The 26,291-nt window shown below is 41.5% G+C and overlaps 3 protein-coding genes across 4 annotated transcripts; all 3 read right to left on the bottom strand.

The window, feature by feature from the left end:
- Positions 1–4,045: 4,045 nt before the first annotated feature.
- Positions 4,046–9,104, bottom strand: LOC105041097 (uncharacterized). Its single transcript, XM_010917899.4, has 6 exons — positions 8,569–9,104; positions 5,801–5,918; positions 5,357–5,703; positions 5,142–5,273; positions 4,952–5,050; positions 4,046–4,676 (listed from the first exon to the last, which is right to left on the bottom strand). The coding sequence occupies exons 1-6, from the start codon at positions 8,991–8,993 to the stop codon at positions 4,151–4,153; spliced, it is 1,647 nt and encodes a 548-aa protein (XP_010916201.1). The 5' UTR covers positions 8,994–9,104; the 3' UTR covers positions 4,046–4,150.
- An 829-nt stretch (positions 9,105–9,933) lies between these two features.
- On the bottom strand, positions 9,934–21,195 carry LOC105041096 (uncharacterized). 2 transcript variants are annotated; one of them, XM_019849188.3, is made up of 8 exons: positions 20,487–21,195; positions 20,163–20,349; positions 19,948–20,068; positions 11,069–11,139; positions 10,892–10,969; positions 10,537–10,624; positions 10,356–10,411; positions 9,934–10,252 (listed from the first exon to the last, which is right to left on the bottom strand). In XM_019849188.3, exons 1-8 carry the CDS (start codon positions 20,550–20,552, stop codon positions 10,152–10,154), a joined length of 768 nt encoding a protein of 255 aa, XP_019704747.1. In that variant the 5' UTR covers positions 20,553–21,195; the 3' UTR covers positions 9,934–10,151. The 2 variants fall into 2 exon arrangements, with proteins under 2 accessions (XP_019704747.1, XP_010916199.1); XM_010917897.4 differs by having other exon boundaries at positions 9,937–10,252; positions 19,948–20,074; positions 20,487–21,020.
- A 1,154-nt stretch (positions 21,196–22,349) lies between these two features.
- On the bottom strand, positions 22,350–25,548 carry LOC105041095 (nudix hydrolase 17, mitochondrial). The gene is made up of 5 exons (XM_010917896.4): positions 25,200–25,548; positions 24,259–24,370; positions 23,214–23,297; positions 22,955–23,083; positions 22,350–22,841 (listed from the first exon to the last, which is right to left on the bottom strand). The coding sequence occupies exons 1-5, from the start codon at positions 25,271–25,273 to the stop codon at positions 22,725–22,727; spliced, it is 516 nt and encodes a 171-aa protein (XP_010916198.1). The 5' UTR covers positions 25,274–25,548; the 3' UTR covers positions 22,350–22,724.
- Between the last annotated feature and the right edge of the window lie 743 nt (positions 25,549–26,291).

A 26,291-nucleotide genomic window follows, 5' to 3' on the forward strand; every position in this document is an offset into this window, starting at 1 on the left:
CCATCGAAGTCGCTTGGCTTCCACGGGGTCATCGGGGGTAGATCCGTCGGTCAGGTACCGAGCGATCGGATCCATCCAGTTCGGTTCTGTCGCCAGTTGCAGCACCTCTTCGACCTTGTCGATGCTCGACTGTTCAAGACTTTCTATGAATGTCCGGTCCAAGGTGCCGTAGTCGGATGTCACGAGCCTGGAGAGTGCGTCGGCTCGAGCATTTTCCGCCCTGGGGATGTGAAAGATCTCAAAGTACTAGAAGGGTGCCAAGAGATCTTTTACTTTTTGGTGATATTTGGCCATGGTCGGATCCCGCGCTTCGAACTCGCCTTTGACCTGTCCAACGATCAGTTGAGAGTCGGAGAAGACCTTGAGTCGGTCGACCCCGAGCTCCCGTGCCAGCCCCAAGCCTGCGACGAGCGCCTCATATTCGGCTTGATTGTTGGAGGCCTTGAAGTCGAATCGAAGGGCGTGCTCGGTAACCACCCCCTCCGAGTTGGTGAGCAGGAACCCGGCCCCGCTCCCTCGAGCGTTGGAGGCTCCATCGATGTGCAATACCCAGGTTGAATCGGGGTCACACTCGGAGGTCCCAACCTCTTCGGGGCTTCTTTCTCCCGACGCACAGTCGGTCGTCGGGCATTCTGCGACAAAGTCGGCCAGAACCTGAGCTTTCAGAGCAGGTCGCGGCCGATATTGAATGTCGAACTCGCTCAGTCTGACAGCCCACTTTGCCAGCCATCCTGATGTGTCAGGGTGGTGCAGAATTGCTCTCAGGGGTTGGTCGGTGAGGACCACGATAGCGTGTGTCTGGAAGTATGGACGGAGCCGTTGTGCTGAAATGACTAGAGCAAATATCATTTTTTCTGCCTTCGAGTACCGGGTCTCGACTTCGTGAAGCACTTTGCTGATGTAATATATCGGTTGGTGGACTCGGTTCACGTTCTCTTGGACGAGCACTGAGCTAACTGCCTCTGGAGAGGTAGCCAAGTAGAGATACAATACCTCCCCGACCTCCGGCCTCACAAGTAGGGGCGGAGAAGTCAGGTATTTCTTCAGTTCCTCGAAGGCTTGTCGGCACTCATCTGGCCAAGAGAAATACTTTGCCTGTCTCAGGGTTTTGAAGAACGGGAGGTATCTCTCGACCGACCGAGAGATGAATCAGCTGAGCGCGATGATCCTTTCGTTGAACTGCTGCACCCCCTTCCTGGCGCGCCCAATCTGTTGTGGCCAATCCCCTCGTCGCTTGGTCGCCGGGAACGAGCGCCTGCAAAAGAAGTCCGCACTGACCGGAGGTGACTCCGGTGGGAATCCTCCGACGGTCAAGTCAGAGAGGAGACTAGGCAACAGTAGAAAGGAATCAAAGAGCTCAAGAGGAGAGGGTGAGAACGAGAGCTAGGGAGGGAGAGCTCGAGGGTTTTGAAAAGAACCTCCTCAGCACTGTTGCCTTCCTCGATTTATAGCAAGAGGTGGTATGGTCCCGCCGTCGGTGATGTAGACAACTGGAGAGTTGTCAAATCATCGAAGGTTGTCACGTTGTTGACGAGCTGACAGGTCCTAGGAATTAATTTGCATCCTTGGCAGGACAGCGCCTCAGGTTTCCTGGCAGGACAACGCCCCCTGGCAGTTGTACGGCATTTCCTTGATAGAACTGCAGCCCATGCCGCTCATTCGGCATCTAGAAGGGCCTGTAGAGGTCGGTCGTCGGTTGTCCAGACCGATCGTGAGTTGGTGATGTCCAATCCGACCGTGAGTCGGTGATGTCCCACCCGACAGGAGGTCGGTGATGGGAGATCGGCTTCTAGGCGATCGGAGGCAGTGTTGGTTTGTTAGGCCGACGCGTTCCGGTCGAGAATGATTGGTAGTTACCGTCGGTGTTGTCCATCGTCAGACGGGCAAAGTCGGTCAGTCCATCCTCGCGGATGGGTCGGTATCGGGACCCGTCGGTGAGTCGGCGTCGATGAGTCGGCCTTGGTGAGTCGACGTTGGTGTCGGTCGGTATGTCCCAACAATTGCCCCCCCACTCCTGAGCCTGATGTCACATCGGCTCGCGTTTCCACGCGAGTGGGGCGTCGGGCGAAAGGAGTGGATTCTTTATTGCGTCATACCTTGATTCTGCCGATCTTACCAACGGGCGATCCGGACAAATCGATGTCAGGTGTCCTAACGCTCGACGATTCGATGTCAGGCAATCCGACGTCAGACGATCCAGTGTCGGACGATCTGGTGTCAGACAATCCAGTGTCGGACGATCCGGTGTCAGACGATCCGGTGTCGGACGATCCAGTGTCAGACGATCCAGTGTCAGGCACCTTCTGGGGAACGCAAACCCCTACTTGGCGTGCCAATCTGTTGCGGCCAATCCCCTTGTCGCCTGGTCGCCGGGAACGAGCGCCTGCAAAAGAAGTCCGCACTGACTGGAGGTGACTCCGGCGGGGACCCTCCGACGGTCAAGTCAGAGAGGAGACTAGGCAACAGTAGAAAGGAATCAAAGAGCTCAAGAGAAGAGGGTGAGAACGAGAGCTAGGGAGAGAGAGCTCGAGGGTTTCGAAAAGAACCTCCTCAGCACTGTTGCCTTCCCCGATTTATAGCAAGAGGTGGTATGGTCCCGCCGTCGGTGATGTAGACAACTGGAGAGTTGTCAAATCGTCGGAGGTTGTCACGTTGTTGACGAGCTGACAGGTCCTAGGAATTAATTTGCGTCTTTGGCAGGACAGCGCCCCAGGTTTTCTGACAGGACAACGCCCTCTGGTGGTTGTACGGCATTTCCTTGATAGGACTGCAGCCCATGCCGCTCATTCGACGTCTAGAAGGGCCTATAGAGGTCGGTCGTCGGTTGTCCAGACCGACCGTGAGTCGATGATGTCCAATCCGATCGTGAGTCGATGATGTCCCACCCGACAGGAGGTCGGTGATGGGAAATCGGCTTCTAGACGATCGGAGGCAGTGTTGGTTTGTTAGGCCGACGTGTTCCGACCGGGAATGATCGATAATTACCGTCGGTGTTGCCCGTCGTCAGACGGACAAAGTCGGTCGGTCCATCCTCGCGGATGGGTCGGTATCAGGACCCGTCGGTGAGTCGGCGTCGATGAGTCGGCTTTGATGAGTCGGCGTTGATGTCGGTCGGTATGTCCCAACAGATCGATTTGGTTCTGCCTCATTTACCAGGTCTCATAAAATCTTATGCCAGGACCAGGGTACCCAAGGGAGCTTTTGCATCTGAATTATTCATTAAAAAGGGGGAAGAAGTGTGATGATGCCTCTGATACTCGGTTTCCTTCCTGAAGATAAGCATCCTACCTTCATTTTTATAGCCCCAAGAGCCAAGACTGTTCCCTTGACTTCATACAATATAATTTACAATGTCGAAGACAACAGCAAGAGCATCATTTGTCTCCTTTGACACCATTCCCATGGTATAATAATCATTTCATGCTTGAAGTGAGACTCTTAAGCCCATTCCAACTGAAAGGGCCATGATCACAGATTCAAGCAACTTACAATGAAAATTAAACCGGCGGGAAGAGGCAGAGAGGAGAGAAGGGAAGCACCTGGAGCGCGGAGGAGGTTGGCATCCGCAAGGGGTCGGGGGGAGTTTGGCATCTGCAAGGTTTGAAAGTAGCATCCGCGAGGGTTCGGGAGGGCTCAGGAACCTTCCAGGCGACTCGGGACCGAAGGCAAAAAAAAAAATGCACCATCTGTTACTGGAAAAAAAAAAAGGAAAAAAAAACAGTGCCGGGGGGAGGTCAGAGCTTGACACGTGGTGTGCTGGGAGAGCTCCGAACTCCCCTTTAATGTACAGGATAGATAGATTACAGTTGATCCAAAGTAATCATCTACCCTGCAGGGATCTCAAAGCACCTCTTGGTGGCATCCTGCTCTAAAGACAACTTTGTTTCTGCCGTGTGGCAGACGTCAACTGCTCCAATTAACATGACTGCCATGCAAGTGAAACAAAAATCTCAAAATTCTATTCTTTAAATGAAATAAATATCATAGATCTCTAATATACAGCTATATTTGATTCTCAAAGTATATTAAAAAAAAAAAATACAAATAGATAAGATGATTCAGTAAAAGAAAGCCATAATTATTCCAACAAGGCATTCTGATGACCTAATAAGATCTAACAAAATCAGTCTGTCCAATGCAAGAAAATTCATTAGGAATAGTTTTTTAATTTTCCATTATCTTTTGCACTTTGGAACCACTCAGCTATCTCATCTTCACCGCTTGATTCATCTAACTCAATGCTGCTTCTAAGACCTGCAGAATCAAAACCACCATCAGTTTCTTGATTTCTCTCCCCTGGATGCTCTTTACTGCTCTTGGACATTTCTTCCTTCCACCTCTCCCAGGCAACAGGGTCTTGGGAGAGAGTGCTCCTGCCTCCCAATATTGGAAAATTATCTGCAAATTTATTCTGTGCACCTAACTTATCTTCATCATTGCCATCTCCATCTTCCCCAGAACTCCAGAAATCTGAGTCTTCTACTTCTGTTGGCTTCCATTGAACATGCTGTCCAGTGGAGTCATCGCTGTTTCTGACAAATGAGATAGCAGAATGCTTCTGATGTCCTTGATTCTGATGATGGGACCCAGCAAAATCTCCACCATTTGATGCTTTAGGTCGTTTCCAATCACATTTTAAACAAACCATGTTCCTCCTAAAATTAATATAGTTACACCTGCAAAACAATATATCATGCAAGTGTTCTCATCTTTTTTTCCCCCCCATTGAATAAATCACAAAAATCAAGTTAATTAAGTTCCTTTGTGGTGATATCAATCTCCTGTCAGGGGAGACAATGGAACATAATAACTAGCTTGAACAAATGCCACACTATTTGACTATATCAACAATTTTGATGATTACCATTACCACAATAAAAACCACACCAAAATGAAATTTTCATATTCAAAGCAAAGGTGCAGAATAATTAGCAAAGGATCAACGACTCACGATGGACATTCCCATTCCCCAGGATTAAGTTGGCGTTTTGGGGGCTTCTCATGACACTGCAAACATTTTGTATTCTTGGCAAAGTTCAAGAAATTGCACCTGCAAGAAATTGCAGAAAAATCAAATGAAAAATAAAACCATGCACTGATTTCTTAATCGAAGTCAAGAATCAAGATACCAAGAATCCTACTTCTCACATATCCAGTCTCCTTTCTTGAGAGGAAGATGCTCTTGGTCCTCCTGCAACCTTTTAAGCCTCTCTTGGAATTCCCCATTGCAGCGCAAACATTTGATGTTCTTGGCAAAGTTCAGAAAGTTGCACCTAGTAATATAATCAAGAGATGCCATTTAGAATGAGGGAAAAAATGATCAAGATGATAGTTGAAGAAAGATCTGTCAGGTTACTTGGGACAAATCCAGTCGCCCTGTTTCATAGGGACAGCAATTTGGCCCTTGAAAAATTGATTCCCACTTGACTTCTCTAGCCTAGATAAAGGCTTTCCAGAGGTCACTGTCAGAGTATTGGAGTCAAGTTCCTTGACACTGAACTCCACCATTTCATTCAGCAGCTTCCTAACAGATTCTTTAACAGTTTTGTTGAGGCATGCTGGGTTCTCCACCGACCCAGTGATGATATCAAGACCAAGTGTTAATAAAATTCGGATAACATCCACAGTTCTTCCCCCTTCATCCTCACGAGCCTTCACATATGCCCTCTCACAGGTTCCCCGCAAACTGCATGAGCTGCAAACCTGTCAAACAAAAGACAGCATTGGAGATTATCAAAGATTTTGTAGTTTTCGTTTAACTCATATAATATAACTTCTAGTAAGTATCTCTGGCACATACATCTCCTTCCTCGATGCCCACATGAGCCCTCAAACGCTTCGCTGAATTGACAACTTTTCGGTCTATGCTTGGGCATCCCCATTTCACAATAATCCGAATATCTCTCCTTGACAAATACCTGCATCAAAGCCTTATAGTGCATAAATATTAATAAAACTTCACAAGAATATTCCATGGCACAGAGTAGGAAATAAAATTAGCTTCACACAAAAAAAGGGAGTAGAAAAAAAGCATTCTAAAAACCATAAAAAAGAAAAGGAAATATTTGTTCGTGGTCTTCGTGTAAAGGTTTTTGGGGATCCATATTCTTCTTGCCACGTAAAACTCATGTCCAATGCCTAATGATGCTATATGTAAAGAGATATCATGGTTATACAACTAATAGTCAAACCAGAAAAGATGGTAGCTATATAAATTTCCTCCATTATCAGAATGGAGCAGCTGCAGTAAACCTTTAGTCTCGGATTTCCACAGCTGTCTTGGTGTTTGTCCCTGGTCATGCAAGAACAAGACGAAAAATCATTTAGAATCAACTGATTTGATTCAAAGAGAAATGACCTTTCATTTCTTTAAGGCAATTTCTGTTTTTTTTTCCAATAAATGTAAACATGAATGTAAATGCCACATGAGGGGAAAAACTGACGCATACATCTTTTAAGCAATGAAGGGGAACAATGATGCATGTCTTTTAAGTTGAATGTAACGAAAAAAGGATTCTACTTTTTCCTTTACGTAGTACAGAAATAATCTCTGAGCATAATGGCTCGGAGGGCTTTAGAAAGGCATCAAACTGTGAGGGTCATTTTCACAAATATATTTTGAGCAGTAAAGGTTGAAAGTAAAAGGTCAAAGCATATCATTCTTTTTTCACAAGTACAGTTGATCAGTCCAAAAGCTAATTGTGATCCCTCATAAACAATCCACACTCATGTTTATCCATCTTTTTCTTTACTTTCTCTCACAAATTCTATTTTTTCCCCTAAATGCTGTTTGGAAACCATCCAATTTATTTTTCCTTATACCAATTAGACGTTTCTTATTTAATTGACAGGTGTAAGTAAACAAAACTTTTCAGATATCATTTTAGCATCTTCCCTGTTTCAAAAATATAAGTTGGTGGTCTGGCTGACTGGATTAAGATGTTGGCATTTTAAATACCTAAGAAGAAATGCATTAAGATGTTGGCATTTTAAATGCATTTTATAGTTCCAACCATCAGAAAAAATGATTTCATTTTATGAAGCTTACATTCATGAAATTGCAAGATCTCTTTCTAAGGCTCAAATGATCTAAATACAGAAAATGTGTTAATGTTAGATACTAACAAGTGAAAGTAATGAAAGATTTCTCCAAACTTCAACAACAGGATCTGAATATGTAGTTATATTCTTAGATACGATATGTTTCTACATGAGTAAAAAAACAAAATAAATTAACAGTAATTTGTCTATTACCAAAATATAGCACATGAATCCATAAAGCACCTGAATCTGTGAAACTCCACTCACTTGATTATGCCAAAAAATGCTAGTTCAACAATGGAAGAAATCATGTCATGAATTGATCATATCCATGAAACCCGACTCGAGACCATTTACGCCCCATGACAGATATCCACAGTTTTTTTTTTTTGGATACATTTTGTGGCTTTTAAAATTCAGAATAGTAATATAGGTTTAATAGTAGCAAAAGAAACAGAATGCCATATTTTTAAGTTTAGAACATAAAATTCTACCAATTTATGCATAAGCACAATTCTGTGGCATTGTATACCTGGAGTCAATTGATAGGCTTGTTTTCCAGTGAAAATGGTGTTATAATCCTAACAATTGTTTTCTCCCCTTTCTTGAAACTCTATGCACCAGTGAAAGTGTAGCACGCTGCAAAATTTTTTAACAAAGAGACCAAGCATCACTCTATAACATAGGTTCTGCAAAAGTTGTTTGACTTTTCCTACCCTTTTTCATGAATGTGTTCCTTGCTTTTTCCTTGCATATCCCATTGAGATAGTTACGATACGATAGATTGCAAGCTATTTGGTATGTCACAAGTCAAGGAAACAATTGAAATCAACTCTGATTTTGTCTTCATCACCACCATGCTTGCACCCTTTCACCTCCATATATGTTTGCAGAGCTTCAAGTCACTAAATTTTCTGTTAGAATATCATAGGACTCTTCTTAAAAAGCTAACTATGATATTAACCAATAAACCATAATGTGAGTGAGATTTTGCAACTTATTTGCATACATGTACATACCCAAATCTACTCGTGGATCTAAATTCACACACTCAAGTTTGGACTAAATATCTGGAATTACTTCATAATCTCTATCCATTGTTCCCTTCAGCTCCTAGCACAAAATTCAACCTCTTTTTCCTATCTGCAACTAATAATATTGATTCAAGGGGCCAAATAATACAACAGAAACAACTTTCCCATCAAAAAACCAATAAAATTTGGCAACCTGCCCTTTTATCTCCTAATTTGAGAGATCATCCATGCTATTAAGATTATAAAACACAATACCCATAATCTTTTCCAGTACGATGCATCAAATTCCTCGTGTTGGTTGTTCAAACGGCATTGACGAAGAAAAAGTTGAAACCTTTTCGCTCTTTACCGACAAACAAGACTAACTGAATCATAAAATCACAAACTGGCATGCGCTAAACTAGAAAAATCCAATAATAGGCAAATCAAAAATGCAAAATTTCCGGTCTCTAAAGCTTCATCAGCTTTAAATAAGAATAAATCCATCTCTCACCTGATGAGATCGAAGTGATTCCGCGCGAAATTGAGGCAGGCGGTCCGGATGTGGTTGGAGTCCTTGGAAGCACTCAAAGAGGAAGCTGGAGAAGCCCTCTGGAACGCAGTGCGGTCCAAATAGCCCTTCTTGAGGAGGCGCTCCATCAGCTCCACCCACTCCGGCCAAGGGTGCGATATCTCCACCTCCCTCCCTCTTCCAGCACTGGCAACGGCGGCTCCTCTCCCTTCTTCTCGGCCTCGTTCCCGAGCTCGCTCTGGGCGCGGAGCGGCCATAGGTTGCAGGGATTGGAGCTCTTCGAGCTCGTTACGGACGAAATCGAGCCGGGGATCGGGGAGGTTAGGTCCCGAAGAAGGAAGGGAGTGGGATAGCCGGAGGAGCGAGCCATTGGTCGGGATTCGGAAGGCGGAGAGGCGGCGATGCATCCGCCGAGAGCTAGCCGGGATAACCTGTTCGATTTTATGTCTCCCGGTTCTCGTGTACACGCCGAGCCCAAAGCCGAGGAGAAAGAACGTTGCGGTAGGCTAGCAGTTGATGGGTGGTCTCAAAAACGTATGATTCTTTTTTTCCCTTTTTTTTTTTTTTGGAAAAGATACGTATGAAATGTTGTTGTTCAAGGTTACGTTGCAAATGACTGATTCGAAGGAACGTTGAGATCCTCTCAATGAAAGGCGATTTGATAGATGTCTATGATTCAATCAACCAACTTAAATGAAGGATAGTTTGGTTAATTGATGATATTGTGATCTCCCAACAAAGATTGAGACAACGGAGCATTAGATGAACTACTAATGAAATATTTTAATATATACTTATGATTGATAAAAGGAATGGAGTCCTCAACGGTATTCAAAAATTACCGCATGATGCTGTGTATATTTTGAGACATTCATAAAAAAAGAGAATAATGTTTATCAAAACTGTTCAAATATTTTTAAAATTTATTCATTCTATTTTTTTTAATATTTTAATAAAATATCTCATGAATGGTGATGAAATATCTCATGATCCGATGGATTAGCACTATGTAGGTGTATCTTATGATTAATAAAACATCAACCTAGGAGTTTTTTTTCCCTTTTTATAACTTAACCTTCCAATTACATTGGATCCCGGGTAGAAATGCACAACAACAAAAATGAAGGGAGTGAAAAAACAAAAAAGACATAACAAAACGGAGGTCACAAGCCCAAAAATCAAAAATTAGCCTACAAGGATACCTCCATCATTTCCTAACATTAGGAAACAGATGTTTGTTTTCCAGTCAAATGGATGAGGACCCGAATATATTGTACTAGTTGCCAGAGAGATTCAGACAAAAATATACCAGTGAACTCTGTAAGCAAAATGGAAAAGCTTAACAGAGCACGTAAAGATAGTTGGATCCCATTTCAGTCACTTATAAGCAATCAGTAGCTATAGCTTATCATTGCAGTCAACAATTTATCATCCATCATATGCACAAAATTTGCTCCAAAATGAAACTTTGATAATACCTAAGTACCTAAATTTTCTTCTTTTTTCTGTCATGTTTTGTGGACAATTTCCTGCCATTCATATTAATTGGACGCTACATATGGATATCATTGTCTGTTAAAATCATCATCATTCATCTTCAAACAGCCTTCGTGTTTCAGCTTGTCCATGAGAAGATGTGCCACAGATTTGTATCCCAGCTCGCGAGCTATAAGCAAATACCATGAGAAGAAAAAGGATCAGGCCGAAAGAAGGGCAAAAAAAGGATCAAAAAGAAGTAATTTTTATAGCAAGAATATGCAATGTACAACCTCGGTAAATAGCAATTCCGGTGGGCACCATCTTTCGCTTCTTCAAACAGAGGGAGCTGTCAAATTGTTTATCAAAAACCAATGTCAATACTGTTACTGATGGTTTATCATAACCAAAACCTAAAACCATTTAATCCCTAAAAAGATCATCGAGAAGAGGAGAGATACACAATATAGTTACCTGTTACAAATCCAATATGGATTGATTCCTTTCTCTTCAATGCAGTGAGGACACATCCAATCCTTCTTCATCCTAACTTCCTCCATTTCTGCCATGTTAGTTTATGAGTTCTAGATCCATAAACCATTGAATGCTATGTTGGCAAGTTGTAAAAATGAAAAGAAAAAAAAAAGAAAAAGAAACTATAACATGGAGAATTCATGCTGTATGCATTGAAGCAAGTGCAAATGCAGCCACAATTGAGCAAAAAGGGGAAGAAGGTCAGAGAAAAAGAGGGCAAAAACCACAAGAAGCAAGAAGTTGCAGTTTATGGCTGTCGGTTATTTCTTCCTTCATGCTAACTAAATTGCCATACCTTCACCATATCTAACTTTGAGACAAGCACGACATAGGACTCCATTGGAAGAATGGCAAACTGAGCATTCTGTCTTGCCTGTAAAACACTTAGTAAAAGTTGGGTTAATATATCTCATAATTGAAACAATTATTCAATTATGAAAGTTAAGGTCTTACTAATCCCTCATGGCCTCACCTATGCATGGCTGATTTATATCTCCATCCCCACATCTCTTGCAATCCTCTTCTCCACATAACTTCTTCTGCCTGTAATCAAACATAACCAGCTCAAAAAAGAAAGCTCCTTCCTACAGCCTTGCATGCTTCTCTAAATCAGCTTCAAAATAATGGCTTTTCAACAAATTTGTAGCTCTACCCTGAGCATCATCTATACGAGAATCATGTTAGCCTACAGCCTCATATGCTCAAGTTGTTCAACATCATGTAGTATCTCTGTTTCCTTCAGAATTATTAGCTGAATGGTCTCCCTAGAGTAACTGGCGTTTCAAGACATTTATAAAAGAGAAACATAGTTGTATTAAAATAAATGCAGTTAAAAACAAAAATTTCTCCAATAAAAACTGTCCTTAGATTTTCCTGTTAGCTGCCTCAAAGAGAAGCATGGTTGTATTAAATTAAACCTATAAAACCCAAGCAGACTTTACAAATATTATTTTTCCTTGTAGGTTTGTGATTAATTCTTAATGTAGTTCAAGTAGTCTAAGAAATCATGGATCACAGCTGAACATCCACACTCGCCTGTGGTGGAATAACCTTTTCTATTCTACAACACCCACTCATTCCATGTTTCCCTCTCTTCTCAATTAAATGAAGGCCACGTCCACTCCATTTGTTGAAGGTAAAACTGTCCTTGCCGAAGACCTCAACTTGGAACCTTTACATGGAGATTTAGTAGTCGCTTCTATAAACTCCGAACTATCATCGGTTTCAACCGACCCATTTTCAGCCTGCTGGAACAATAGTCGCCGCCCCTAGATTGCCATGCCAGCAGTTGATCGATTCCGATCAATCCATCATTGGCGTCTCCGACCCACCATTAGTTATCGACCCTCTTCATTGTCCGCCAATGCCCTGTCGTTGATGCATCATCAAGCCATTGCCAATCCATCATCGAATCTTGCCGACCAATCATCGATTATAGATCTCTGTTGCAGACAGCCGGTACCTCAGTTGTCAATACCATTAGATAGCCACCATCCTCTGCCGATCCTTCATCAGATTCCAATCTGTCCGCAGTTGGTCACCCACCACAAATCGAAGGTTCAATCTCTTGCTCCTCCAATTCATCACCGACCCATCTTCAAGTGAATACCGGCTTGTCTTCAATCTGCTATCGACTCTCCCTTGACGTTCGATCTATCCTCTGTTATCTATCTTCAAAGATGCCGACACTCGCCATCATCCTCAGATTGTCCACACACCCCATTGACATCGACGAGGGATGCTTTGCTTCCAGTGGACCATTGGCAGAACATCATTCCCAACCAAGCACGTGGACCTCATCTTGGGAAACCATGACACATCCCATTAAAGTCAAATCGGGTCCAATGACACATGAGTGTGTCCCATTAAAGTCAAATGGGGTCCAGTGGCAAATATTAAAGCCAAAGGGGGCTAATCGTGAGTGGACGAAAGTTACAGCTAGTCAGAAATGAAGACGGTTGCCATGATCGGACCACCCTAATGATGGGACGTCTTGGTCTAGGAGACACCTCAATGAGCTGCGGAAAAGATCTTACACTAAAATGTTAAGCACTTCTCTTAACCAAACTCACTTCGGTATGTGCCGATTGACGATTGCCTAATGGTTGACTGTCTAATTTACAATCACGACACCACAATCGTGGGTAACGACTACATATCAGGATCGTTAGTGAGCATAAACCGTCCACTAATCCCATGATCATGGTCCGATAATAGGGGTTAAATACTCTTTAGTACCATAAAAAGCGAGACTCCACGTGTTCAACGGTTATACCTGAATCGCCTATAAAGGTGAGGTAAGGGAACAGGCAATGGTAAGGAGAAATTTTGGGCTGAAACTCTATCAAAATTTTATTCTAAATATCATGTTCACAACTCTCTGCTGACTTAGACATCGGAGAGTCTTCATTAGACAAAAATCCGATCAGTGGATTTATTTTATAGATTGTTCTTCATTGGAGTCAGGCGCACTCGAAGATTGACCGTAATAGATTGGCATATCAGGTAGGGAAAAACCCAACAATCATGTAAAAAATGAGAGTCCAGAAAGTCTCCACCAACTCCACCAGGCAATCTTTCTATCGAAAAGATCTCCCATCTCCACCGACAAAGCCTAGTTCCTTGCATCCAATCATCACCATTGACGCTCAACAATTCGTTGCTTTAGTGCAGTAGATAAAGATGTTGACAGAGGCAGTTCACAGCCTCTAGTAAAAGCAAACACAACAACAGCAGCAGCCGGTGGTGGAGGAATCGGCACCCCATACAGTGCCATCCCGACACAGCCGTCGTGCCCCACTTCACATCAACAATACTCTTGGCACTCGTAGCGTGTCGACTCCTAGCCCCCAAGCATTCATGATATGCTAGCTCTCGACATATTCGACATTGTAATGTGCCAACTCTGAAGAACAGCGATCCCCTTCTCCTCGACAAGCATCCAAAAAGAAGAAATGGTCACGTTCTCTCTCCAGTTCTTTTGAGGAAGATTCCATACTTGGATATTTTCGTCATCTTGATGAGTCACAACAATGGTTCGACGACTATGACCATAATAAAATAAAATCTATCAAAGGACTTTTCTTCTACAACATCGTGTCGAAAGAAAAATAATGATGAATCAACAGATGATTCGATAATAAATACGAGCTTCGATTGAAGATGATTTGACGACAAATACGAGCTCTGGCTCAAACCCCGAAGGGTCAAAGCAAAAAAATACTGATCTTCGAATCGAGATGAGTCCCAAGAGGATCAAAATATCGACTCCGATCGGACGAATCTATATACCGACTTCGGTCGGATGAATCTACATACCGACTCCGATTGGTCGAATCTACATGCCGACTCCGATCAGATGACTCTACATGCTGACTCTAGTCAGAAGATATGTCGACTCGACTCCGATAGGCCTGCAAATGGGTCGAGTCGGATCGAATTCTGAGTGATCCCGATCCGACCTGATTTCTTGATCGGGTCTTGATATTGGATCCATACCCATCCCGATAAAAAATTAGATCGGATCAGATCCATGATAGAATTTATTGATCCATTGGATCATTCGGGTCGGGTTGGATCCATATATAATCCAGCCCTAATCCATGAAATACAGGTCCGGTTCGAATCGGATCGAATCACGGGTTTAATTTATTTGAAACCTACCATCAATGGATACTAATGTTTGATGACAACTAAGAAAGGCTTCTTTATTTTTTTTTTCTTTAATCCTCCAACTGTAACTTTTAATAATTAATTGTATTGGATAGCAGAAAGAAACAAGCAATTTTTGAGAAGAGTCAAGATTCCACAAGTCCACACAAAATAAAAAAATAAAAAAAAATATGAATTTTATATCATGATATAATTGTCCCAATCTAAAACATCATACAAGAGGAATACTTGTATATGATTAAAAATAAGACTGTATATACCGTGGATGACACAACATCTGTGCACATTAGAGCATGCTCTGAAATTTCTTAAAATCAATAAAATGAATTGAAATTCAAGAAGCCCTCTTACTTTTGTACCTCATGGCATAATAAATATAAATCAGAAGGTTTAGAAAATTGAGCCCAGCAAGAAGTCAAAAGAAGTAATTGAGATGCCCTTCATTTAAATTATCAAGAATCCATCCAATCTTTCTTCCTCGGATTGTTATAGATATTATAACAGTCAGAATAAAAGAACTGAAGGGTTTGAAAAATTTTTAGTTTTAGAGATTTTTGTTTGGAAATTGGATGGAGAAGACCGAAGGATTTGAAAAATTTTGGCCCAAGCCCAAATCCTTATTTGGGTGAGTTACTTTAACTGGGTTCGGATCCTATATTTGGATCTGGATCGGATCGAGTCGGGTCGGATCGGGTCATGTATCTTAAGATCCAAATTAACGCAAATCTTCACGGATCAGGTCGGATCGGATCGGGTCGGGTCCAAAGTCAGAAAATCCAGATCCAACCCAGAAAAAAGAATGGGTCCAATTTTTGAACCCGACCCGACTCCATAGGTCTTTTAAATGGGTCTGGATCGAGTCTAACCAGGTCGGATCACGGATCAACCCAACTTATTTGCAGCTTTAGACTCCAATCAATCGAAAGATATGCTAACTCAACTCCGATCAATCAGAAGATATATCGACTCGACTCCATCGATCAAAAAATAGTCCATCTCCGATTGGTCAAAAAATATTCCGACTTCGATCAAACATATATTCCAACTTCGATCGATCGAAAACATTCCGACTCAGATTCAGTTGATTAATTACATATTACTATTCGACTAAATTAGCAATAGTCATCTATGATGAATAATGGTCACGTTCGGGGAGACTCACCATTTAGAAATTTTTTTTTATTATTAATTGAAGGCTACAAAAGTCGGACTAAGGTCCAATAACAAAAAAAAAACTACAGCGACTGTCGCTCGGCTTCATTAACAACTTCGATCATCGCTACCGCTTAGGCCTCTTGGACATCGATAGCTAGAAGAGCTCAGAAAGGAAGAAACTTCCATGATTCAGCTCTCATGAGAGTCATCATGGCCAAACCGATGTCATCATGGCCGAAGCGTCATCATCATAGCCATGGCCGAAACGCCATCATCATGGCCGAAGCACAATCATAGCCAAATAGTGATCATATTCAGGCTGATTAAGAAGAGGCCGGCTAGTATTCATATCTACGCCAATCAGTGATCATATCTACACCGACCAGTGATCGTATCTACATCGATCAGTAGTCATATCTAAACTGACCAAGAAGAGGTCATATGAAATAGACCTGAGCATGGAATTTCCAAAATACAGGCTACAGCTCAATTATTCAAATGCATGACTTGAGGGCAAGTCATGACTTACGTCATCCAAAGATGATGAAACGACTGTTGATCGATGAATAATTGTTCAATCGACAACAAAGTATATCGACGAGGTCGACTACGATTGATTTTCGATAATAAACTGATTAATGCAGTCGGGCTTACATCCGACTACAATAATAAAATAGTAATTGGCTAGTACCTGATTAAAATGATCGCCTAACTCCCGATCACAAAAAGGCTATAGGCAAAGCTCGGCAACTACAAAGAAAGTCGACTGAAATCATCCATTAAAATCCAACAACAATAAAGAAAATCTATTAAAGTTCGACAACTACAAAGAAGGTCGAAACTCGACAGTCATAATTCGACTATTTTTTTTGTCCGAACCAAAGAAAATGGCTCAGACTCGAAAGTGGGGGCCTATGTGGTGGTACAATCTTTCCTATTCTCTAATGCCCACTCATTCCACATTCTCTGTCTCTCCTCAATTAAATGAAGGCCACATCCACTGTATTTGTTGGAGGTAAAACTGTCCTTATCGAAGACCTCAACTTGATATCTTCACGTGGAGATTTAGCAGTCGCTTCTATAAACTCCGAACTATCATCAGTTTCAATCGACCCATCTTTGGCCTGCTAGAATAACAGCCATCGCCCCCAAATTGCTGCATGCCAGCAGTTGATCGGTTCCGATCGATCCATCGTCAGTGTCCACCAACCCACTGTTGGTTGTTGACCCCCTTCATTGTCCATCAATGCTCTGTCGCCGATGCAGCATCGAGCCATTGTCGATCCATTATCGGATCTTGTCAATCCATTGTCGGATCTTACCGACCCATCATTGGTTATAGATCTCTGTTGCAGACAACCGACACCTTAGTTGTCAATACCATCAGACAGCCACCATCCTCCGTCTATCTTTTATCAGATTTCGATCTGTCCTCAATCAGTCACCCACCATAAATCGAAGGATCAATCCCTTGCTCCTCCAATTCATCGCCGATCTATCTTTCGATGAATACTAGTTTGTCTTCAATCTGCTATCGACTCTCTCTCGACGTCCGATCTATCCTTTGTTATCTATCCTCAAGGATGCCGACACTTGCCATCGTCTCTAGATTGTCCACAAACACCACTGACATCGATGAGGGATGCTTTGCTGTCTAGTGGACCATTGGCAGAATATCATTCCCAACCAAGCACGTGGACCTCATCTTGAGAAACCACGACACATCCTATTAAAGCTAAATGGGGTCCAGTGACACATGAGTATGTCCCATAAAAGCCAAATAGGATCCAGTGGCAAAGATTAAAGCCAAAAGGGGCTAATCATGAGTGGACGAAAGTTACAGATAGTTGGAAATGAAGATGGTTACCATGACCAGAGCACCCTAATGATGGGACGTTTTGGTCAAGGGGACACCTCAATGAGCTGGGGAAAAGATCTTACACTGAAGTGTTAAGTGCTTTCCTTATATGCCGACTGACGACTATCAAATGGCCGACTACCTAATCTACAATCATGACACTACAATCATGGATAACGACTACATACCACGACTATTAATAGGCATAAACCACTCACCAATCCCATGATCATGGATCGATAATAGGAGTTAACTACCCTTTAGTATCATGAAAACGAGACTCCACATATCCGAATCGCCTATAAAGGAAAAGTAAGGGAACAGACAATGGTAAGGAGAAATTTTGCATCGAAACTCTGCCGAAATTCTATTCTAAATATCCTGTTCACCACTCCTCGCTGATTTAGGCATCGGAGGATCCCTGTCGAACAAAAATCCGATTAGTTGACTTGTTTTCGTCGAAGTTAGGTGCATTCGGGGATTGACCTCAATAGTACCTAATATGTAGTTTATTGAAGCCGAACTCTTCCAAGCTAGGATGTTGATCAAGGCAGATACAACACCTCTTGCAATCACAGGAACCTTGGTGACATCCAGACCACTCTTAAACTTGCTAAGAAAAGAATACAAGGTAACACTTGACTAACAAGTGACCAAAAAGATCAATATTTTGTAAAGTTGGGTCTGTTTGAAAGTTGATTTTTTTTTATCAATATAAATTTCGAGCTCAAACCATCTTTATTATGTCCAACATCAAATAAGCTTATGAATGCACTTAAATCGCCTCAATTGGAGCTCTGATGAGAATGTTTGGACAAAACACTAAACTTGTATCAATGCAACCTAAAATCAGGAATCAAACTGCTAGGGCAAAATCATCGAATATTTAGATGGCAGTATAGTAGTTAGTATGCTATATGATTTAGTTTAATGGTAGCAAACCTACCATCATGTAGCTTCTAGAAGAGTCCTCACGACAATATTCTAGTGGTGTTAGGACTTTATTTCTGAGTTCATCAAATTCTGTGGACATCCACTCCCCTATTAAAATAAAAGGTTGTCGAATTGTAAATACCCCTATTTATCATCTCATTGCATATCAATGAAATTTGCTTTCTCTAGAGTGCATATTTACCCTTGAGCGCAAGCCCCAACGGATTTTGGTGATTAGCGGCGAGGCCACTTGGTCTTCCCATGGTTTGCTACGATGTTGTTAGTTACTAGTCCCAGGCAGTGGTGAAGCCCTCTTGGTAGCTAGGCAGTAAGGTACGAGATATCCCTAAATAGTTTAGGTTGTGAGTTTTCCTTTGATTAGAATTTATTTTTGCTTTCTCACTGGTAGATCTAGTTTAATTTTGCTTGGAAGAATAAGATTATTATTTAGGTATTATAGCTTTATGATGGGTAACTCTCAAGCTTGCTCTAGGTATCCTAACTCTGCATCACAGCCTGATGTTTTTTTTGACCAAATGTCTGGAACAAGTTGGAAGAAGTTCCAAGATATAGTTCAATATATTCATCCTTCAATAAAGTCAAAAAGAGGCGCAATTTTGAGCAATGAACTATCAAGTGTTCTAATCCCCCTTTCTCCTTTTGTTTGTTGAGCAAATTTGTTTCTTTATTAATGATGCCAATGATCAAATTTGCGGACAGCAATCAACATAGATGTTGCATTGGAAAAAAGATGATTGATATTTAATGTAAATTGACTTACTACTCAACTATTGCAACCAAGAAAGGTGTGCAATTTAATCAACCCAGCTTGCTTTTTAAAATCTTCCTGGAATGATCGATTGGAGAGATTACAAAAGTCCTTGTCTATGAGTCGTAAAGTCTGATGGAAACTCGATTTAGATTTCATGTCTTCCACTAAAAAGTTAGATGAAAACTCAATACAGACTTCTATGATTTTACATTCTAGTGCAATCCCTCGAGTCATTGATGAGATAATATGATCACTTTCTTTCCTTTCAGATCTGACGGGAAAGAGAGTGACCATATTACCTCATCATGACTTCATCATTCAAAACCCAGCGGTTCCTAACAATGAAATAATTTTTGACATCATCTATCTGCAATCTTGACATCATCTATCTATACAGGAATCTTGGCAAATAAGGGATTGTGAAGTCAATCCAAGATGTGACGGGAAAGAAAGTGACCATATTACCTCATCATGACTTCATCATTCAAAACCCAGCGGTTCCTAACAATGAAATAATTTTTGACATCATCTATCTGCAATCTTGACATCATCTATCTATGCAGGAATCTCGGCAAATAAGGATTGTGAAGTCAATCCAAGATGCTACAGGGCTTGATGGACATGACTACAGATTCGTCTACAAACCAAATGCTTTCGTTGTAACAATCATAGGTACTGTTATATGTTAGGCTTAAAATATCTTGAGGCATAGAACTGTATGCAAGTTAATGCTGGGTCGAGTCACTCGAGCATCCACGTAAGTGTTGGAATGTTTCAAATCGAACATGAATAATCTCTATAAATTCCCACATGACCACACTAACTACCACCGTTGTTGGCTCATGCCTAAATGTCTCTCTCTCTCGTCCCATAATCAGAAAGTGAAAACCAATGTACAAAACGAGATAATAAAAAAATAAAATAAAATTGCTTAAGTTGTACAGTGAAAAAGATTACTAACCTGCAGAAATGGCAACAGATCCCCATAACGGGGTCATGAATACTTCCCCTCCCTTTACTTCCGCAGCGACTCGTAAAGAGTCTCCTTCGAACTGGGTTCGAAACGGCTCCTTCCCCGCCGGCTGAAGCTATCAAAATTGTACAACATAAACGTATTATACACCACCAAATCTCTCTGGGATTGAAGAAAGGAGAGGAGAATGAGAAGAGCAAAACCTTTGGGAGATGAGACATTTGGGGTTCCAGATTTTCCCTTCAGACGGTCTGAGCGACGAAGGGGAGTGGCCTCACGATTTTGGGCTTTTCGAGTCCTTTTTAATGGAGTATTGCTCTTGATGGAATGAGAAATGATTGTTTGAAGCTCTCTGGCACTTTGGTTTAGGCCGAGAGATTCCAGTCGAGCCTTCATATTTGTTCATTGGTGTCGAGTGAAAAAAAGAAAAAGAAAAAATCAGAACCTTCACCTTTTCTTACCCAGGAAAGAAAGGTAGGGGGATGCTATGAAGAAGAACAGGGTGACAAGGGAGAAGAGTAGGAGACCTTGTTCTCCAAGATTCGGGCATCTCGGAGGCTTTCGTAGTCGCATTTGGCTCTGAGTCTTCCCATGGCTACGTCCTCCTGCGAGGATTTCTCTCCTCTCTGCTACTGCGAAGGGGAAAGCAGGGCTGGTCAAACTGGCTAACGGCCATATTTTCAAATGAGGATGTTTTTTTGGAAATTTATAATCGGCACGAAAGCCGTGGTCGGCTGACATGCTTCGTGGTTTCACTCGTTCCCATCTGATTAGATCGCTCGCCGTCCATCCAGGTGCAGGTCATTGATCAATAGCGAGTTATTGGTTGCTGATCAACCAATAGAGATTTGTTCCTTTAGGGAAATGTCAAGTGGAGATAATTCTTACTCCATGTAATTCAAAATTTCCCTTTGATGATTTGATGCTAAGCATCACATTTTAGCATCATTTTATTTAAGATAATTAGATCAATCGCCCCCACCCCCTCCTTTTTAAGGCTTCCTCTAATTTCCTCCCTTGCCATTATATTTCACTCTCTCTCTCTTCTGGTACAATTTCAATCACTCAAGTTCCTTCCTTTTTTTTTGTTATAGATTGGTGATGGACGATTACATATGGGGGGTGTTTGGTTGGAGAAGTGGGAGTCTGAAATCGAAATCGAAACCATTTGGTTGGGAGGAATCCTATTCCAATTCCGATTTCAAGATAGAATGGAAATGTCTCAATTTATATAGAACTCAATCCCTACTCATTCAAATTTTTGTTCTAATTCTGATTCCGATCATGAACTAAATGCTTCAAAAAATTTGACCATTCCGATTTTTATTTTCATTACGATTTCGGTGACGAACCAAATACCTCCGTAAGATTTTAATTTTTTGGGGCTAGAGAGGTCCTTGGTCCTTTAGGGGACGTTTGATTCGTAATCGGAATCAAAATAGAAATGAGAATGACTTGGAATTGGAATCAGAATGGTCAAATCCTCCGAAATATTTGGTCCGTGATCGGAATCAAAATCGAAATCGGAATTGAAATGAAAAATTAAATCCATAGAGGAGAGTTGGAATTGAGTTCTATATAGATTAACCCATTCTCATTCCACTTTGGAATCAGAATCGAAATCGGAATGAGATTCCTCCCAATCAAACGGTTGGAATGAGAGTCACCCATTTCGATTCCGATTCCAGACCTGCATTTTTTCCAACCAAGCATCCCCTTAATTCTTTGCAATTTCATCCTCTGCTTTTTATAGAATTTCTTTTAGACTAAGGGGACGTTTGGTTCGTAATCGGAATCAAAATGGGAATCGAAATGATTTGAAATCGAAATCGAAATGGCTAAATCCTCCGAAATGTTTGGTTCGTGACGGAAATTGGAATCGAAATCGGAATTGGAATAAAAAATTGAATCCATAGAAAAGAGTAGGAATTGAGTTCTATATAAATTGACATATTTTCATTCCACCCCGTAATCAAAATTAGAATGGAACACTTCTCCATCAAACGATCGGAATGAAAATCATCCATTTTGATTCTGATTTCAGACCTCTACTCCTCCCAACCAAACATCTCCTGAATTCAAACCGAGCAAACCAAGAGATGACCCAACAGTTGTAACCCCCTCTATGTTTATAATGAACTGGAATCTAGGCAAAGCAAACTGGGTTTTCACCCGGTACTCGTACTCCTTTGCGGTGTTTCCCCAAGTATTAAACACAAGCAATTCTTACATCATAGAAGCACAGAAGCCAGAATGATTGAATGCTCGGAGGAAGCTAATCCAAATGAACAAACAAATGAAAGGTTATCAATAAGCTAGAGAATCCAAAGCCATGATGTGCCACGCTGAGTTCCAATTTCATGACATGCCACATTGAAGACAAATATGAATTTCTGGCAAAGCATATTGGTAAAAAGGAAGGTACAGACTGATACACACACATTTCACTGCTTTATGCTGTCCATCAACTTTACCGGACCAACTCCTACCAAAAGGTGGGCATGGATTGATGTAAGAAAGATGGAGTCAACTGAACGGAAAAAGTTCTCTATTTGTAGATTAAGAAAAAAAATTCTCAGAGTAAAAGAATAAAAAAATGGATAGTGCTCTGCTAAACCTAGTTCAAAATGTCAAAATATACATTTTCTGCTTTATTTCCAACTCTACTTATTTTCCCATGTGTCAAATTATCCTCCTCCTTGATGTCGCGAAGATTTTGTCCTTTCGATAAAATGGAAGATCTTATTGTTGCTGAACAAGATATGCTATGCCATTGAAGTAGTTCTATTTCTGGTAGAATTTGATAGCCTTGTCACCAATCTCTCCAAGGCTTCTTTCATCCACAAGTGCTCACATCCCTCTCTTGCTTCAGCCACAGTCACCTAAACGACCAAATCATCATAAGAGATCGAAAAATTGATTGGGTTGGATTTCAATTAATCTCTATCAAACCACTTATATATACATTCATTGGCGACATTCTAAATCCACTTACCCATCTTCGTTCGCGCACATCCATCTCAGGCCAGTCCATTAGTACCTCTGTCACATTCAAAGGGAACATGACACCCTCACAAAATGCATCCTGTGTTTTGCTCTTGTACTTCCATCGACCGAGTCTACGCTGTAAAGGGATAAACAATTAAGTCAGCAATGTTGCATTGCTGGCCCAGGAATTTCTTCTTCCTTTTTTAGTTTTTGATTAGCACAGGAAGCACAACAAAGGATGACTTTAAAGAAGTTTGCATGCTAACCTCAACATTTCCCTGGACGCCAGCCTCCTCCAGTGCCTCCCGTGAGGCTGCTTGTTTGATAGTTTCATCAATTTCCCAGCCACCCTGCCCCACCCCACCGCAAAAAAAAAAAAAAAAAAAAAAAAAAAAAAAAGGAGCATATAATCCAGAGTTAACACCATGAAAACAGAAGAAAATTTTCCATTTCTAATCCATAGATGAATATCTCTGCTGCAAACAAATAATAGAACACAACAAATTTGAAGTTGTATACATTATAATCCTGGGGCCGATATGCAAGGACAAGACAGGGATAGAAGATTAAACAAATTAGTGATCCCAAACCCCGGCATCGGTTCTGACTATTTATATTTGACACAAAATCAACGACAATGAATCATAACATATTCAAATCTCTAGTAAAGAGCTATTTTCCTTGCAAAACGAGAACTAATTTTCTAACTTAATTTTTAAGAATGGATAATATCTGATATGAGTTAAATATATATATATATATATATATATATATATATATATATATATATATATATATATATATATATATATATATATATATATATATATATATATTGCAAACTTATTATATTTCTAAAGGTTCACAAATTTCAAGTTTAAAACTTTGAGGGGCAATAACCCTGCTCTTGTGGAAAATTGAAAGTTCGTGTGATCAAGAACTTTTGGAAAACGGAATTTTTGATAAGTTATGATCTGTTTGCAGAAACTGATTATATTTCTACAGGTTCACAAGTTTCAAGTTTAAAACCTTGAAGGGCAATAACCCTGCTGTTGTGAAAAATTGTAATTGTGTGATCAAGAACTTTGGAAAATGGAATTTTTAATAATTTATGATCTGTTTTGAGGAAACTGATTATATTTATACAGGTTCACAAGTTTCAATTTCAAAACCTTGAGGGGCAATAACCCTGCTGTCGTGAAAAATTCGAAGTGTGTTATCAAGAACTTTGGAAAATGGAATTTTTAATAACTTATGATCTGTTTTCAGGGTTGAGAAGAACTAAAGATCGTCTTTGGAGATGGTCTATACCTTGGGGAACATCATCCCATATCCTTTTTGAGAACTAATGACAAGGACCTCCATCACTTGATCGAGATCATCACCACATGACTTGTCGATGTCGAATTTGTAAGGAATGCATCTGCTTGACGGAAAACAGAGAAAAGCAAACTCAATAAAAATTCCACAAGAATCTTATATGGAGAACTTGAACACTAAGGGGGCCTGTTGGACCCAAAATCCCATAGGGAGGGGCAAAAAAAGAAAAAAAAAAAAAAGGAAAAACCATCAACTTAGCTCAGTCTGATGTTCATAGTTGTATTGGCCCAATCCACAAATCTAATGGAATTTTGAGCCACACAAAACCATAAATCAGTCAAATCCCAGAATTTTAAATTGAGCCACATGACTGATAAAATTGGACCAAACAATTTGAGAAGATGAAAGATGAAAATAAAACCCCAAAGAAGCTTATAATTTTTTTATTTTTTAAAACAAACAAGGGAGAGTCTAAATAACGTGCGAATAATTTATAATTTATAAACAAAACCAAGCCAAGATTTTGCCGAATCGCAAGAAACAAAGAGTATCTGGTATTTTCTTTGCCGTTGTTCTTGCAAATGCATCGGATTAGGAAGAGTAAAGAACAATGCAAAGATACCACGAAATTCATGAACAAAACGAGCCAAGATTCCATCTTTCCCCAAAATCACAACAAACAAAGATAACCATGTCAAAAAAAGCCATCAATTCAGTAAACAAGAACCCAAAAACGCAAACCACGCGAAAACAACCAAAACAGAGAGTAATGCCTTTCCCCCCCCGAGAATCCATAACCGAAACCACGCCAAGATCCCGTCTTTCCTTGAAAAAATCACGAAAAATAACCAGAGATTCAACCCAAAGACAGAAGAACCCAGGCTAAAACGAAGCATCGAAATTCCAGAAATCATGGGGGAATGGAAACGAACCCGACGACAAGCCGGGACCCGCTCCTGCTGTACCGCTGCAATTGCCTCCCCTGCCGCGACACCGAAGACACCATCTTTCCCTCTCCCTCCCACGAACCAAAACAATCCTCTCCCAAAACGCCCCTTCCTCTCTCTCTCTCTCTCTCCCCCTCTCCCTCCCTTCTCGCCCGTGGAATGAACTGAAGGGACGGAGGAAGAAGGACCGATATCAGCGAGAGCCGAATCCAAACCCAACCCCAACTCGGGTAGATTCTAGCTTTCGAGACCAACGAAAACGAGCTATAAATAGAATGGGCGAGAGGAAGATGGAAGAGAGAATACTAGCGGGAGAGGGGCATTGTGGGCAAGGGCATGGAGCGTCGCCTCACCCGACAGCCGGCACGATCCGTCACGTCTTCGCCGTCCCTTCTATCCTTTTTACGTGACACGGGAAAACGGTTTAATAATTGGAGTTCACGGCGACCTGCACCACCAGTTCCCGCTCCGTTGGGTTACCGTTACGATTCGAAACGGATTTTGGTTAGTGGTATGACGTTACCGCGTCGTGGGGTGACCACGCATTACGCGATTTGCTCCTATTCGTCCAGTGCAATGATGGAATATGATGATGGAGAGGGGAAGTTATCCGGAAAAGACCAAGCAAATGATGAGGCGAGGAGAGGATTGGCTCCAGGGCTTCTAACAGCAAACACCGGGTGATATATAGAATTGACCAATATACATAAAAAAAATAGTGCATGAAACTATGGGTAACTCGTGTACTACTTTATCATATTTGAAATATAAAGATTTGCATCTTTCACCGATCATCTCTTAATACATCTGTTGGGTATAAAATACCCACAGTCGAAATCTTCGACGGAATCGACTACAGCACAGCTCCGTCCGGACTCCTACGGAAGTCGAACTCCGCCTCCGACATCAACAACAGCACAACTCCGCCCGAACTCCTACGAGAGCCGGGCTCCGCCTCCGACATCAACTACAGAACAGCTCCGCCCGGACTCCTACGGGAGCCGGGCTCCGCCGCTGACATCAACTACAGCACAGCTCCGTCCGGACTCCTACGGGAGCCGGGCTCCGCCACCGACA

Source organism: Elaeis guineensis, chromosome 3 (genome assembly GCF_000442705.2).
Source record: "Elaeis guineensis isolate ETL-2024a chromosome 3, EG11, whole genome shotgun sequence".
Lineage (NCBI taxonomy): Eukaryota > Viridiplantae > Streptophyta > Magnoliopsida > Arecales > Arecaceae > Elaeis > Elaeis guineensis.

Bases quoted from the DNA above. Each gene is read 5' to 3' on its own strand.
- LOC105041097 (XM_010917899.4), bottom strand. From the start codon at position 8,993: ATGCATCGCCGCCTCTCCGCCTTCCGAATCCCGACCAATGGCTCGCTC. The intron at 5,919-8,568 runs GTGAGAGATGGA...GCTTTGATGCAG, and splicing joins AATCACTTCGATCTCATCAG to GTATTTGTCAAGGAGAGATA. The intron at 5,274-5,356 runs GTAACCTGACAG...TTATATTACTAG, and splicing joins GGCGACTGGATTTGTCCCAA to GTGCAACTTTCTGAACTTTG.
- LOC105041096 (XM_010917897.4), bottom strand. From the start codon at position 20,552: ATGGGAAGACTCAGAGCCAAATGCGACTACGAAAGCCTCCGAGATGCC. The intron at 20,350-20,486 runs GTCTCCTACTCT...ACAAATATGAAG, and splicing joins CCCGAATCTTGGAGAACAAG to GCTCGACTGGAATCTCTCGG. The intron at 10,970-11,068 runs GTGAGGCCATGA...AGTGTTTTACAG, and splicing joins TATAAATCAGCCATGCATAG to GCAAGACAGAATGCTCAGTT.
- LOC105041095 (XM_010917896.4), bottom strand. From the start codon at position 25,273: ATGGTGTCTTCGGTGTCGCGGCAGGGGAGGCAATTGCAGCGGTACAGC. The intron at 23,298-24,258 runs GTATAGACCATC...GGGGTGGGGCAG, and splicing joins ATGGGATGATGTTCCCCAAG to GGTGGCTGGGAAATTGATGA. The intron at 23,084-23,213 runs GTTAGCATGCAA...ATCCCTTTACAG, and splicing joins GCGTCCAGGGAAATGTTGAG to CGTAGACTCGGTCGATGGAA.